Below are 16524 nucleotides of genomic sequence, written 5' to 3'. Positions count from 1 at the left end.
TCAGAGCAAAAGATAATGTTCGTTAGTTCAGACTTGGAAAACAGACAGCTGTACCATGTGAGTTACAGTCACTCCTAAGAGGCTTGGGAAGAACAGAAGTACTTGAACTTTCTGTTTGGGGGCTGCCTGCTCTGCTTTCTGTTGTTATCACAAGAGTGAGAAAGACGGGACAACTTTCCCAAATAAATACAGTTGTTATAGTTACATGTATAAAGGCATTTCTCTTTCTCACGATGTGGCCTAGGTATGTATACACCTGTCCATCTCATCTATCACCTGTCATCTGTCAAGTGCATTCTTTGTGTAGGAAAACAACAGACACTGCAGTTGGGTTTGTGATTTGCACCGCTCGAGGGCTGCCCTTCCAACAGGAACCGAGGGCTGGATGTTGCTCCCAGACCATACGCGTGTGAACCACATGTGCTTCAGAGAGACTGTCTGAAACTCATCTAACTACAGGGATAATTTGTTTGAAGTTTGCCCTCCCAGGTTTTGCTTTTTTTCCTCATTGCGGGGGAGCTGGTCATTTCTAGTGGTGGCTGCCACACTCTCATCTGCCTGGCCTTTCATTTTTACTTACTGATCTCCCGACAACTTTGACCAGGCGAAGTGACTTAGGGCTTTACGTTCCTATTTGATAAAAAAGAGATGGTAATTGGACTTCAGAGGAGTCTGTGAGGCTCAATAATTCAATTCATTTGTAAGTAACCAGCGTGGTGCAAAGTCCTACAAAAGAGTGATATAAGCAATAATTCACTGTTTCCTGCTTCCACACTATTCACATGCAAGATATACTAGTGAGGAGTGTCTCTCAATGCCACAGTGATTCTTAAAGTCTAATAGAACATGTCCTATCCACATCTCCTACCCTCGGCCATGCATGGTTGGTTGGAAAGCACCCTTGGGATTATGATAGTCTGCCTCCAGGAAAAATCTTTTCTTTTTGTCAGAAAAGCTAATATGACGTTAACAAGGAACACATTTTGTTGTTAAAAACATAACATTACAAATAAGGTTAAAACCTCCTTTTGATCATCCTTGGCAATTTCCTCTGCCAAAACCTGCAATCCATCTCCCAACTCTCTCTGGATTAAACATGGCCATCAGTATTGTTTACCACCTCTCAGATATTTTTGTGTATGTAAGTGTGTGTGTGTGTGTGCCTATCCTTAACAATATACAGTGTGTTTAAGGGACAGAACTACTTGAACCATGATTTGCTGATTGCCAGAGTGCACATTAGTAGGAATCTGGAATTGAGAGCAAAGCAAAGACTCAGATCCAGATACTCCGGTGTGGGATATAGGTTTCCCAAGGGGTGTTAAATGCCAATCCCATAAAAATATTTGTTATTTAAAAAATATATTGCAAGCAACTTCTTTGTTCATGCCTCACTAGCCACATATATTAGTATTTCTCTCAGGTAAATAATTAGTAGAATATATGGATCATAGGGCATATGCACTTTTAATGTAAATTCTCCTCTGTGTATACACCCAATGTCAGAGCATGGTAATATGAATTTCCTCATATTATTGCCAAATTTCATATAATCATACTTAAAGCTTTTGCCAATGTACTGAGTAAAGTTGGGATTCAGCTAACACTTCAGTGTTTGTGTTTCAGATTACTAGTAAGGTTGGATGCCTTTAAATGTCTACTGGCATTACATTGTCTCCTCCAATGATATTTTTTTATCTACTTGGCCCATTTTTCTAATAGCTTCTAAAAAAGTTATTTATAGAGATTATCTATACCAGAAGTTATTTTGTTGTACAGTTTCAAATATTTATCTTAGTCTATTGCTTAGCTGCTAAGTTTATGATGTCTTTTGTCTCAAGTTTTGGGTTTTGATAAAAAGATTCATTATCTTTTTTATTTACAGATTTTGCTCTCCACACATTTTTTATGCATGCCTTACTTATCTTTCACTCATAATGAGTTATCCTGCATTTTCTTAAAACACTTCTATCATTATACTTTGAGATACCTGTGGGGAGCAGCTCGGACTAGACTGTTACTGGAATTAAGACTTATTCTATGCACCTGCTCTCCCACAATATGGCGCTGGGAGAGAAGAAAACAGCTTCTACACAGCTGCCTCCAGTTCAACCAATAAACTGTAGGACTTGCTCCTGATCGGAGGAGAGCAGCGTACTCGGCGTGTGGGCAGCCGAGTTGGGATTGGCAGAGGAGGACTATAAAGGAGGAGAGAGACGGCATGCACCAGGAACATCTAAGGGGAACATCTAAGGGGAACACCTGTGCAGCCCCCGAGAGAGCCAGCCGGCGGTGTGCCGCTCCCCTGCGGAAGTGGGGAATGTGGCAGGGGGAGCCGCCCTTCCACGGAGGTGGAAGGGACGGTAGCCAACCCGGGAAGAACCAGCAGCAAACCCGGGGAGGGCCGAGCAGACGAAAGAACAGCGCAGGGTCCTGTGTCGTTCCTCCATGAAGAGGGGGGAGCGACATAATGGTGCCGTGACTCGGATATGAAGCCTAGGCAGGGCTTAGTGTCGTTCCTCCACGAAGAGGGGGAGCGACAGATACCTTTTAAAATAGATTTTATTTATTTATTTGAGAGGTAGGGTTAAAGCCAGAGAGAGGGAGAAACAGAGAGAAGGGTCTTCCACCCTCTGGTTCACTCCCCAAATTACCACAGTGTCCGGAGCTGGGCTCATCTGAAGCCAGGAGCCAGGAGCTTCTTCCAGTTCTCCTACACGGTCTGCCGGGGCCCAAGGACTTGGGCCACCTTCCACTGCTTTCTCAGGCCACAGCAGAGAGCTGGATAGGAAGTGGAGCAGCCAGGGCACAAACCAGCACCCAAATGGGATGCCGGTGCTGCAGGCAGAGGTTCAGCCTTTCTACTCTATAGGATACTTATTTTTGGATGCAGTATAAATATATCTTTATTTTTGAAAAAACTATTGAACTATCTGAAACTTCTCCACTGATTTTAAATGCCTCTTTTTATCCTGTAGGAAATTCCCATTTACTGTGAGTCTTTTCTGAGTTGCCCCATTCTCTTCATTATTCTGTTCATCTATTTCTGTGCCTTGTGCATACTCAGAAAGTCTTTGCTAGCTGCCTTACCTAGAATAGCTCTTATTCATTCTCTTTCACATTCCTCTCTTTGACTTTTCTCACCATGCGTGTTTCTCTTAAAGGCCTTATTTATTTTCTTGTACATTATAAGCTCCATGATGACAGGAACCCTCTCTGCCTTTTTAGCTGATGTAGTTATCACCTGTAATAGCACCTGTAATCACCTGTAATAGGTATTTCCAACATAGTTGCTGAATGAATGAAGGTCAATGACTTGACTGGAGTATTTACATTTCCAGTTTTATTTTCTAAGTCTCAAATAAGTTGTTTGTCAAAGGAATTTGTACTATTAACCAAACAAGTGGGAAGAGAAGAGCCTTCCCAGTTCTTTGATGGGCTTCCTCGTGTACTTTTGGGTTCTGTTCTCATGTCCTGTTTCTTTAAATATTAAACCCTTAGAAAGACTCATTTCCAGAGAAAGAAAAGGGTGATGTCTGCTTGTTACCAACTTCAGGATACTTCCTTTTAGCAGATGGAATTTGGAATGTTGAAATATAATCACTGAAAATGTAGTTCTGCAAATAGTTATTGGGTGTGCTCACAGGTGTTGAGAATACAATAGTAAGTGAAACAAATATGGCACTAATGGGAGAGGCATTATGAACTATGATCATTTCTAGACAGAAAAATTATAAGAATTTTACTGCATGTGACAGTCAAGAGGGGATCAGATAATATTTCACAGGGGAAGAGGTCATTGAATGGACAGTTGAACTAGACAAAGAGAGGTAAGAAATTTCTTGACAGAGGTCCTTAGGCTGATGAAAATGGAGGAAAGAAAGGAAAGAAGAGGGACGTTTGGCCAGGAGAGTAGCCTTGTAAGGTAGGCAGAAGCCAAATCAAAGGCTAGTATTGTGTAATCGCAAACAAAAATTAATAATGGGGGCTGGTGCTGTGGCATAGCAGGTAAAGCTGCTGCCTGCAGTGCTGGCATCCCATATGAGCACCGGTTCTCTTCCAATCCAGCTCCCTGCTGATGTGCCTGGGAAAGCAATGGAAGATGACCCAAGTCCTTGGGCCCCTGCACCCATGCAGGAGATGCAAGGAAGCTCCTGGCTCCTGGCTTTTTGCTGGCTCAGCTCCAGCCATTGCAGCTATTTGGGGAGTAAACCAGAGGGTGGAAGACCTCTCTCTCTCTCTCTTTGCCTCTGCCTCTCTGTAACTCTGCCTTTCAAATAAATAAATAAATCTTAAAAATTAATAGTGACTGCCACAAAAATTCCACATGGATTTAAAAAAATTATTTATTTATCCTTAGGAATTTACTAATACATTAATAAGGTCACCACAAATGCAGGACAATTACTACAACACAGTTCTAATGAATTCACATGTTAACGTGATATTAATGCAAAGAGAACAGATTCTATGTGTTTAGTATATACAAGTCTAAGAATATAATGATACTTTCCTCCCTCCCTCCCCCTTTCTTCCATTCTTCCTTCCCCTTTTCCTATTTCTTTCTTTCTTCTTCTCTTTCCTTGTTAATTTTTGAGATAACATATTTTCAATTTACATTATAGTCAAAAGGTTGATGCTCCACTAACTAAAGACCTCAACAAGTTAAAAGACCATGCATAGTTTAGGGGAATATAGGCAAGGGCTATAAACAATTATCAAAGGAAAACCCACATAGATTTTTTAAGTAATACAAACACTAGGTTCCCATCTGAGTTTTGTTATCTTTCAACTGTGTAACCTAATCTGTTTTAATCTGTTCCTCTTCAGCTACTTTCTTGGTGAAAACAAACTCACTGGGTTAGTTATGAATGTTACATAAGCTCGTCCCTGGCACTGCAGGCTCATCCCTCGAGGCCCACGCACTGTTGGCACGGTGGGGCGATGGTTTTCTTCAACAAGAAGCACCAGAGACAAGTTTCAGTGAACATGTCCACTTCATTGACAAGCAAGCACACCTTTTAAAGGGCAGGCAGAAGGGATGAAACTAATTCAGGGCAACACTAAATCTATAGCATAGAGCCGATATTGGGTCCACTATGCTTCTCCAATCAGCTTGAAGGTCATGTAGCTTTCCAGGTAGACCTGGGCCATACCTGGAAGCAGTTTACCTGATTGGAAGAAGGCGGGGGTTGAGGGAAATATGCCTGGGGCTCCTGCCACCTGCCAGTAATCAGACTAACCTCCTGCTTGGGCAGGGCAGGCAGACACCCTGCCAAGTACAGGATCACCCACATGGCACAAGTTAGATATGTGTGGTATAGGCACAGCACTTCTATGTGTGTTAAAGTCCAGCTGTGTTTTTAGCTGTTGGTTATCCTAATTTTTAAACAGGATAGACAACAACTGGTTTTGCAGATTCACAGCTTGAAACCAAACAATAGCTTCGAGAAGGAAATTAGTCACCATTTTTTGAACATCTAGTAAGTTTTGCTTATTTCAATGAAAACCATTTTTGAACACTGACTTAGCACAAGATATAAAGTATAAGTCTGGCAATATGAGAATGAGTCATTTTGAAGCTAATGATTAAATGAGTAATTGTATCACAATGTTAGGGAGGATCTAATAGCGGTGAATTCAACATGTGTTTTGGTGAAGGGAAGTGAATGAGATATAGCAGACACTCCTTGTTGCAGAAGGTTACGGAAGGGAGGATGGTAAGACTGGCAACCCATTTGGAAGGTGCCATGAGAGAAAGAACAGCAGGCTCTTCTGTAGAAGACTGGGAAGGGTGGCTAGACAAGGCAGTCCTGGGTCTCCATACTTACTGAGTGGCTGTTCATGAGGAGCTTAGGTCTTTGTGGCCGGACATTCTGGTTCTTGCTTATGAGCTAGTGCTAGACCATGGCCAAGACCAAAGTCTCTGAGGCCTGCCTATGTGTGTCTTTTTCTTGGCATGTTTGCTTGGAGACTCACTGATGGAAGCACAACATTCCTGCTGCCACTGAGTGACTACGTACATGGGGACAAGTATTTCATCCCATGCAATATGCCATGAAACCATGCTCATCACTATGTATCACCCATTCCTGACTCCCACTGTGGGACCATTTTTGTTTTCTGTATTTGATTTGCTTTGGCTCCATCCTCATCAGGCAAAACTATCTAAATATGACTTTTTTTATTTTTTATTTTTTGACAGGCAGATTTAGACAGAGAGAGAGAGAGAGAGAGAGAGAGAGAAAGGTCTTCCTTTCCGTTGGTTCATTCCCCAAATGGCTGCCACGGCCAGCGCTGCACCGATCCGAGCCAGGAGTCAGGTGCTTCCTCCTGGTCTCCCATGTGGATGCAGGGCCCAAGCACTTGGGCCATCCTCCACTGCCCTCCCGGGCCACAGCAGAGAGCTGGACTGGAAGAGGAGCAACCGGGACAGAATCCGGCACCCCAACCGGGACTAGAACCCCAGGGTGCTAGCGCTGCAGGCAGAGGATTAGCCAAGTGAGCCACGGCGCCGGCCCTAAATATGACTTTTTAAAAAGCTGCTTAGGGTGGATCAACATTATATTTCTTAGAAACCAAGACAGAAAGCTCCTGTTTCCTTAAATAGTACTTTTACCATGTCATCCTCTAACTTATTTCATCCTCATTTCTGCCCACCAAAATCTTTCCCATCCTTCAGGAACCTGATCGGATGCTGATTTGTCCACATAACTTTCCCAATCACTCCAACTTCAAGATATTTCTTCTCAATTTTAACCTTCTGTTGCTTACTGTTTCTAACAGTAGGTCTCATACTTGGCTGATTACCAGTTTTACCTAGAGGAAATTTTATTTTTAATAAACTTTGAATTCTAGAACAATTTTGTTTGTAGAATCATCAGAAGAGAATATGTAGAATTCCATATACCACTCCCAGTTACCCCTGTTATTAACATGTTGGTAGAGTACATTTGTCAAAGTGAATGAGCTGATGTAGATACATTATTATTAACTAAAGTTCCTACTTTATTATGACTTCCTCAGTTTTCCCCTAATGTCCTTTTTCTAGTCAAGGATCTCATCCAAGATCTCATATTACATTTAGTCATCTCATTGCCTTAGGCTCCCTTAGCTGTGATAGCTTTGCAGACTTTCTTGTTTTTGATGACCTTGACAGTTTTGAGATTTGTTTGTCAGGAATTTTGTAGCATTACCCTTAATAGGGACTTGTCCAATATTTTCCTCATGAGTAGGTTGAGGTAATGAGTTTTTTGGGAGGAGGACCACAGAGGTAAAGTGCCATTCTCATCACATCATATCAAGGGCACCTCCTATCAGTCTGACTTATCAGTGTTGATGTGAATCCTGATTGCCTCGCTTGAGGTTTGTCAGCTTTTTCCACTGAAAAGTTCCTCTTTTTCTTTTACCACTTCTACACTATACTCTGGAAGAAACATACTATGTGCTGCTTACTCTTAAGTTGAAAGGAGCCAATGAACTACAGAGTTACTGGGAATCTTTCGCATGAGTGTTGTGTTTATTCTCTTCCACTTTTTTATTCAATTATTTGTTTACATCAGCATGAACTCATGGACATTTGTTACTGGATTATAATCCAATGCTTCTTTTTTTTAAGATTTTATTTATTTATTTGAGAGGCAGAGTCACAGAGAAAGAGAGAGGGAGAGACAGAGAGAGATCTTCCATCCACTGGTTCATACCCAAAATGGCCACAACCACTAGAGTTAAGCTGAACCAAAGCCAGGAGCTTCTAGCAGGTCTCCCATGCAGGTGCAGGAGCCCAAGCATGTGGGCCATCTTTTACTGCTTTCCCAGGCCATAGCAGGGAACTGGATTACAAGAGGAGCAGCCAGGACATAAACTGGTACCTGTATGGGATGCCAGCACCATAGGCGGAGGCTTAGGCTACTGTGCCACAGTGCCGGTCCCCAATCCAATACTTCTTTATTCATTCTGTTGCTCCCACTGTTCTAACTTTGCCATTGGAAAGACTTTCAGCTTACTCCCACATCATTTTTGTGTCCGTTTGACTTCTCCCCATCATTTTGGTGTCTGTACACTTTCACAGTTTCTGGCATGAAAAGATACTCCAGGCACATTTTGTGTATTTCCTGTTCCAGTCTTAGAATCAGCCAAGTTTTTAAGGGAAATAATTCCTTTTGTTTTAAAATAGTATTAAAATCCAACATCTGGGAAGTAGATTTGCTTGTTGCTACTGGGATATCCTTGTTTCTAGACCCTCTGAGCTGATAAATTAAGGAGACACATGTGTATGTGCTAACCCACATCTATACATATACCTATAAATATTTTCATGTGTGATGACCTGTATCTTTATTAACCTAAACATGAGCTCATACCCATAATATCTCCAAATCTAATCCACCAGCACATAAATCATTCTGGGGAAACTTAAGAAAATACAGAATCCTAGGCATAACTCCAGAGTCAACAAATCAGGATAAATATCAAGCACATATATTGAAAGACAAAATATTAAAATTAATGGATGTTTTTGTGGTTCAACATTAGGATCAATATCAAAATTATAAAAAATCAATTGACATCATAAACATAAATTTTATTTTGCCACTATTTACCATTTGGGTATTTATTTTAGTAAAACTTCGTCAACTAACATTTTGCTAATTTTTTTTCTTTCTTATTCTTTTTTTTTTTTTTTTGACAGGCAGAGTTAGACAGTGAGAGAGAGAGAGGCAGAGAGAAAGGTCTTCCTTTTTACGTTGGTTCATCCCCCAAGTGGCCACTATGGCCGGTGTGTTACAGCCGGCGCACTGCGCTGATCTGAAGGCAGGAGCCAGGTGCTTTTCCTGGTCTCCCACGCTGGTGCAGGGCCCAAGCACTTGGGCCATCCTCCACTGCACTCCCTGGCCACAGCAGAGAGCTGGACTGGAAGAGGAGCAACCGGGACAGAATCCAGTGCCCTGACCGGGACTAGAACCCCGTGTGCTGGCGCCGCAGGCAGAGGATTAGCCTAGTGAGCCACGGCGCCAGCCCATTTTGCTAATTTTAATCCCATTAGTAGAAGATCTAATTGAGTTCAAGAGTTCTTAAATTATGTGATTGTTGGATGTACCGTTCAACTTCTGATGTCTATGATTTGGAATGTGAATCCTAAACGCTTGTGAAGACCTGAGAGTAACTGTGAAAATCATGTTCATTTCTGTTAGTGGTATCTGCCTCACTCATTTCTTCTTCTTCTCTTCCTGATTTCTTAGATTGCTGGTTGGCTGCAGGCTCCAGTTCCAACACCGTCCTCTGAGATGAGGCTGGTTCCCAGAATGCCCTTGAGGCTGCTCCTGCTGCTGCCCCTCTTGAGTTCTGCACAAGCTCAGGTTAACCCAGGTAACACGGTTGTTGCGCATTTATATGCTAGAAGACCAACGGAACGTTCAAGCCCATCCATGTTCATCGTGGGAAAAGCCCTGCCAGAGCGATCCCTAAGCAAATTTTTGTTTCCTTCCATGATGAAAATGGCCTAACCAAGAACAGAAGCGAACATATTTTCTCTTTGTATACAACATGTTAATTAATGGGAAAGCTTTTCTGATACAGAGTAGGCTGGAGCTGGAGGGTGACTTTTAAGAATGGGAAGTGAAAGAAACAGCCATTTTCTTCATCCTATTCAGGGAAAAAGAGAAGAGGATTTCTAGATTCTCAGAAATCTTCTGCAGGTTGGCTTCTCAGTTTCTTTCTGGTTTGCTCAGGTCTGGATTTTAGTTGGGCGTCCTATTGTGCTTTTGGGACCCTGGTCCTGTGGGCTCTCGTGTAGGCTCTTTTTCCTGCAGGGTGTGATCATGCTTAAAATAGATGTGTGAGAGGAATATTTTAAGCCAATTTGTTTGCATTCTCATTATTGTGCATTATATTTATTTTAAATTTCAAATTAAAATATACAATTATATTCTGTCTATTACACAATGCTTCCGCCTAACAACCTATTCATAGTTCGTGCCTTAAAATGGCTATTTATGTTCCCTCATGAGCTTGGAGGTTTAGGCTGCGTTTGGTCAGACTGTTCTCTGGTATGTTGTGGTTCATTAACCTATCTGTGAATAGACTGTTGGGTCATCTAGGATGGCCTTGGCTCTGATGACTGGGGCAACTTGGCTGTGTTGTTTCATCCTTCATCAAGCTAGTCTGGGTACGTTTGCATGGAAAATGCACAGGAGCAAGAGCAGAAGCAGGAACATGTAAGCATTTTTAATGCTTTTTTTTTTGACAGGCAGAGTGGACAGTGAGAGAGATAGAGAGAAAGGTCTTCCTTTGCCGCGGCGCAGCGCGCTGATCTGATGGCAGGAGCCAGGTGCTTCTCCTGGTCTCCCATGGGGTGCAGGGCCCAAGCACTTGGGCCATCCTCCACTGCACTCCGTGGCCACAGCAGAGAGCTGGCCTAGAAGAAGGGCAACCGGGACAGAATCCAGCGCCCCGACCGGGACTAGAACCCGGGGTGCCGGCGCCGCAAGGCAGAGGATTAGCCTAGTGAGCCGCGGCGCTGGCTAAGCTGTTTTTATAAGATCTCATTGGCTAGCGTAAGTCATGGTGGGAGAACACAAAATATACATGAGAAACTTCTGGATTCAGGGTGGGTGAAGCACTGGAATCATTTTATTTTTCATTCTTTCATAAGCATAGAAAAGTATACATAGCTGAAGTGTTTAACGTGATGACTTTTTCAGTCTGAACACGTCCATCTGACAATACCCGGGTAAGAAACAGAACTTACCCAGCACTTCTGAAGCTCTATGCCTCTATTTAATCATGCTTTCCACTGCAGAAGTTGGTCTTTATCATGTTTTCTAGCAACAGAGATTGATTTTGCTGTTTTTGTACTTTCTGTAAATGAAATAATGTGATGCATACTCTTCATGTTTGATTTCTTTCACTCAATTTTTTTTGTAATATTCACCCTATTGTTGCATGTGGTTGTTGACTGTTTATTCTAAGTGTAGTATAATACTTTTTTGAATATTTTACTTAGGGAGTCTACTATGAGTGAGGATTTGGATAATTTTCAATTTGGACCCTTTATGAATAAAGCTACTGTAGTTGTTCTTGCATAGAGTTTTAGCAGATATATTTACTCAATTCTCTTGGTTATAGACCTGGAAGTGGAATTTCTGGGTTCTGTATAATGTCAAGGAGGTTTTCAAGGCGATTTTTAAACATTTACCATGCTACAGCAGTGTGTGAGGGTTTAGTTGCTTCATGCTGTATATACATTTTTGAGGGTACTTTCATTTTGTTCTCTTCATAACATAAGGGTACATTTGTGAAAATGATAGCTTTCCTTCTCAGGTGTAAAAAAAGGAAAGAATTTAATCTTGTCTTTCTTAACAAAATGGATGCAATTGGACACCATTACGCTTAGTGAAATAAGCCAGTCCCAAAAAGACAAACATTATATATTTTCCCTGATTTGTGGTAACTAATATACAGAATACCAAAAAAGCAATGTATATGAGCAAAATTGAGATTTTGAGATCTGAGTATTGTTTATAGCCTTTGTCTATACTCTTGAGGGACAATAATTTTTCTACTTGCTGAATTCTTTATTTAGTGGAGGGTTAAGCTTGTGATTATAAAGTAAATTGAAAGTATGTCCTTGTACAAGTTAAAAGAAAAATACAAAAGAAAGGAGGAGGGAGAGTGGAAATTGGGAAGGAGGAAAGGGAGGATTGGGTGGGAAAATCACTGTGCTCTTAAATATGTGAAATTTATTGTTTTTTATAAAACTTTTTTAAAAAAAGAAAAAAATTACTTTTCCTGGGCTTTTATTTTTACTCACAATGGGAAATATGATTGAAATTCCTTAAGATCAAGGAATTATTAATTGAATAAATCAGTGCTTTGTTACTTTCCCAGAATAACTTTAGTTGGGGCATCTCAGATTGGAACTTGGACACCATTTCTTTCTTTATTTTTTTCCTGCTCTGTATTCCTCTCATCCAGTTGTTGAGGATTGTTTGCCTCCTACTACATCCTCCTTGTTCTGTGGTCCAAGGACACACATGCCAGTACATAGAATGGTAGGATGTTTTGGTGCCTGGCACACTCCTGGAGACTGGTGTCCTTGAGGACATGTGAATGACTGCACCAAGAGAGTGAGCCTGTTTAGAGTCCACACTAACTTGGAGCAGGAAATGGACTGTTTGAACACAGCAAATAGTCACCTTTAATTTTTTTCTTTCCTGATTGTGGTTTCAGGTATTTCTGTTGGCTCTTTTCTGCCAAGGAAAAAGACACAGAGGTCTTAATTTACAGAGATCTTTATAGGCACATGGAGAAAATTCTAAGATTAATCCTCCTCGCTGTCATTTCTTCCTAGTTTAGCAAGTTAAGTCAGAGAATTAAGGAGTTGAGAAATTTTTATTTATCACCAGTGTTGACTCTAGTCATAAAGTATGTGGCTCATGGAATCTTATGGCTACCATACCACCAAACATAGAGCAGGTGTATAATAAATGCACGTTGATTTAAGAGCGGCTCTTCAGGAGTCCTTACTGAACCTACCCAAAGACTACAAACAAACAGTGTAATATATATGAGCAAAATTGACATTTTAAGATGGACATTTTATAGCTTTTGTCTATACTCCTGAGGAACAGTGGTTTTTATACTTATTACTGTTGAATTCTTTATTTACTGAGGGTTAAGATTGGGATTATAAAGTAAATTCAAAGTGTGTCACCGCAAAAATTAAAAGATAAGAAAGGAGGGAGGAGGGAGGGCAGGGGCAAGAGAAGGAGGAAAGGTAGGGTAGGAATTATCATTATGTTCTTAAAACTGTGTATATGGGCTGGCACCGCGGCTCACTAGGCTAATCCTCCGCCTGCCGTGCCAGTACCCTGGGTTCTAGTCCCGGCTGGGGCGCCGGTTCTGTCCTGGTTGCTCCTCTTCCAGTCCAGCTCTCTGCTGTGTCCCGGGAAGGCAGTGGAGGATGGCCCAGGTGCTTGGGCCCTGCACCCGCATGGGAGACCAGGAGGAAGCACCTGGCTCCTGGCTTCGGATCCGCACAGCGTCGGCTGTAGTGGCCATTTTGGGGGTGAACCAATGGAAGGAAGACCTTTCTCTCTCTCTGTCAAAAAAAAAAAAAAAAAAAAAAAAAACACAAACAAACAAAAGACCAACTGTGTATATGGAAGACATGATATTTGTTCCTCTTATAATAATAAAAATGTTTTAAAAAGACTGAAAAGAAACAAAAGCACTGAAAGTAACGGAAGGTACAGAAAGTTGAGTATAGGTTTCACCTGTTAGATTTTCCTCATGGATGGGTCACATGGTATAAGGGAAGGAACTTAAGCCAGGAGACCTGGGTTATAAGCCAATCTGGCATTTAGTCCATTGCTAAACTATGAAAATGTATTTCAATGATTATTGAATATAAATTATCTGACGGCAAATAGTAAAAGGACTAAGTATTAAATTCAAATTCAAATTCATTATTCTAATCTCATTGTTGAAGATTTCAGAATGAGTGAGCCTTCAGTGTTAGCATAACTTACTTGATGATACAGATAGTGAATCTCTAAGAGTTCAGTCTAGGGGCCAGTGTTGTGGCATAGTGGGTAAAACCTCATACTATAATGCCGGCATCCCGTATGGGCACCAGTTTGTGTCCTGGCTGCTCTACTTCTGATCCACCTTCCTGCTATTAGCCTGGAAAAAGCAGTGTAAGATGGCCCAAGTGTCTGGGCCCCTGCCATGCACGTGGGAGACCTGGAAGAAGCTCCTGGCTCCTGACTTCCACCTGGCTCATCCTTGGCTGTTGCAGCCATCTGGGGAGTGAACCAATGGATGGAAGATCTCTCCCTCTCTCTCCCTCTCTTTCTTTCTCCCTCTCTCATAACTGACTTTCAAATAAATAAATAAATCTTTTCAGAAAGGAGTTCAATCTATAAAAACCTGCAGATCTCAAGAGAAGCTGAATAATCTTGTTGATGCTTACAGAAATTCTTTACTATTTGAGACTTTTTTTATTTTTTAATTTTTTAAACTTTTATTTAATGAATATAAATTTCCAAAGTACAGCTTATGGGTTACAATGGCTCCCCCCTCCATAACTTCCCTCCCACCTGCAACCCTCCTCTTTCCCGCTCCCTCTCCCATTCCATTCACATCAAGATTCATTTTCAATTCTCTTTATATACAGAAGATCAGTTTAGTATATATTAAGTAAAGATTTCAACAGTTTGCTCCCACATAGAAACACAAAGTGAATAATACTGTTTGAGTAACAGTTATAGCATTACATCACAATGTATAGCACATTAAGGACAGAGATCCTACATGAGGAGTAAGTGCACAGTGACTCCTGTTGTTGACTTAACAAATTGACACTCTTGTTTATGGCATCAGTAATCACCCTAGGCTCTTGTCATGAGCTGCCAAGGCTATGGAAGCCTTTTGAGTTCACCGACTCTGATCTTCTTTAGACAAGGTCATAGTCAAAGTGGAAGTTCTCTCCTCCTTTCAGAGAAAGGTACCTCCTTCTTTGATGACCCGTTCTTTCCACTGGGATCTCACTCGTGGAGATCTTTCATTTAGGTTTTTTTTTTTTTGACAGAGTGAGACCCTATGTTTTCATACGTATGATCTTATGACAGTTACGGAGTAGTGGTAGGATGATTTAGCTTGCTGGCCAGGGCACAAGGGCAGTTGCACTGTTTGTTTACTGTTCTAAAGCATCTACGAAAGCCAAAAGTGAGGCAGGTGGTTGGTGCTCGTGGAATTTCCAGTACTGGTAGTGTTGGAGGTGGCATTGTTAGAAGGGACTGCAATGAAGGCTGTGCAGCTCTGTGAGGCTAATGCTGGCATGTAAGTATGTCTACTCAGTTCTGAAGCATGGGCAGGTGCCTAGCTACCTTCCAGCTGCAGCCGTGAACCTGAACCTAATGCTTGGCCATCCAGTGGGGGATGTTATTGGAAGATTTAAAGAAGTTTCTTATGTCAAAATCATGGCTTAGGAACATTTAGCAAGTGACATCCATATCAAACAATCATGCCAACAATTTCTAAAAATAAATTCTAGAAATCAATAGATGAAGTGGCTATTAGACTATTCTGATACATAGTTTGAAGTCCACTTAGAAAAAATATCTAATTTACTTATTTTGAATAACAATTCTAGTTATATTCTGGCTTGGTGATAAGTTAATTGTGACACTCCGAAAGTTATGTTTCTTTGTATTTCCTTAGTGTTTTCACCTGTATGAAAATGAGGAGGGATTAGGTAATTTAAGAGACACTTTCTATCACAAAATTGGCTATAATTTTATGGTGTGAGAACTTTCCTCACTAGAAGATGTGTTAGATTTTAAGCTAGCAAGCAAGTCCTCTAAACTGGCATGGATGGCTGTTCTTTGTTTAAAAAAATATTTTTCTACAACCCTCTATCACTTCCCAGGATCAGAGATCTGAAGCCTAAACTTCAGCAACTTGACTTTGGGTCTGGGCATATAGGAAATAGCTGATAAGTATTTCAAAAATTTAAATACTAAAATGCCTCCAAGCGACAGGCTGGGAACAAAAACCCTGCCCAAGCCCCGCATGCAGAAGCTTCATGATACTAGAATTCAGGGCATCCTTTGCTCTAGGAGTGGGCCCAACACAAGGCATTTCAGAGAGAAGAAAGAGCAGATGTGTGGCTGGAGAGATGGAGAGGGACCTGCGGGGCTTCCTGATGGATGGTGATGAGTGAGAGACCCAGGGGGGTTGCTTTACCATCTCCTTGTAAGGTCCTTGAGTCAACTTTCCCTTCATTCCCAACTTGGGCTGGGCGTACTGCACTTGTTGGGGGAGCTGAGAGTACACCCATAGCAGCTGGGTACAAGAACACAGGGGGCCAGAACAACTGTTCGACCAGGCACCACTATTTCAAATGGACATTGGAGGAGGCCTACCGCCTTGTGCTTTTCCAGGTGGGAGGATAAAAGCAGATACCCTGATTATCCTGATGATCGAGACCAGGTTCACTCCTCCACGCCACCTGGTCCCGGGAGCCATGTGAGACATGGCCTTTCTCTAAAAATCATGCATCTGTTCAGCCTCAGCCTCATTCATACTCTCCTTTATGCAACCCCTCATTTCTGGAGGTGAGAGGTGATTGATGTTAGAAAGACCCAAGGCTGCGGAATAAAGAGTAATGGGATCCAACAGAGCTCACACCTGGAAAGTTAATACATGTTAAAGGAGGAAAGCTGGAGCTAGGTGTTCAGGACAACGCCTCCCAAGGAAACAAGCTCGGGGTGTGCTCTGGTTCCCTTCCTCCATCCCCACCCCCTGGTCTTCCACCAAGGCTGACTGATGTATGCGAAGTCACCTAAACACATTGCCAAACTGGAAACTCATTTTTGTTTCTCTGAATTTTGTGTCCTCAGAGATGTGCTGAGAGGGTTTCGGCGGCCCCATCTGTTAGTGAGAATGTGGTGTTTGTTTCAGGTTTCTGAAACCAGGACTGAGGTACTCATGCTGTGTGTGTGTGGGGGGGAGGGTTGG

At 41.8% G+C, this 16524-nt stretch overlaps 1 protein-coding gene across 10 annotated transcripts in view; it reads left to right on the top strand.

Annotated features, from left to right (window-relative positions):
- The window catches only part of DDR2 (discoidin domain receptor tyrosine kinase 2), a 175378-nt gene that overhangs the window by 98611 nt on the left and 60243 nt on the right, over window positions 1-16524 (top strand). For all 10 annotated transcript variants that reach the window (XM_017345723.2, XM_017345728.3, XM_070077433.1 and 7 more), the window contains one exon: window positions 9243-9369. In XM_017345723.2, coding sequence (XP_017201212.1) covers window positions 9243-9369 — 127 coding nt within the window. The remainder of the gene's footprint in view (window positions 1-9242; window positions 9370-16524) is intronic.

This window comes from Oryctolagus cuniculus, chromosome 7, assembly GCF_964237555.1.
Source record: "Oryctolagus cuniculus chromosome 7, mOryCun1.1, whole genome shotgun sequence".
NCBI classification, from domain to species: domain Eukaryota; kingdom Metazoa; phylum Chordata; class Mammalia; order Lagomorpha; family Leporidae; genus Oryctolagus; species Oryctolagus cuniculus.
This window is presented reverse-complemented; position numbering and strand designations above follow the sequence as displayed.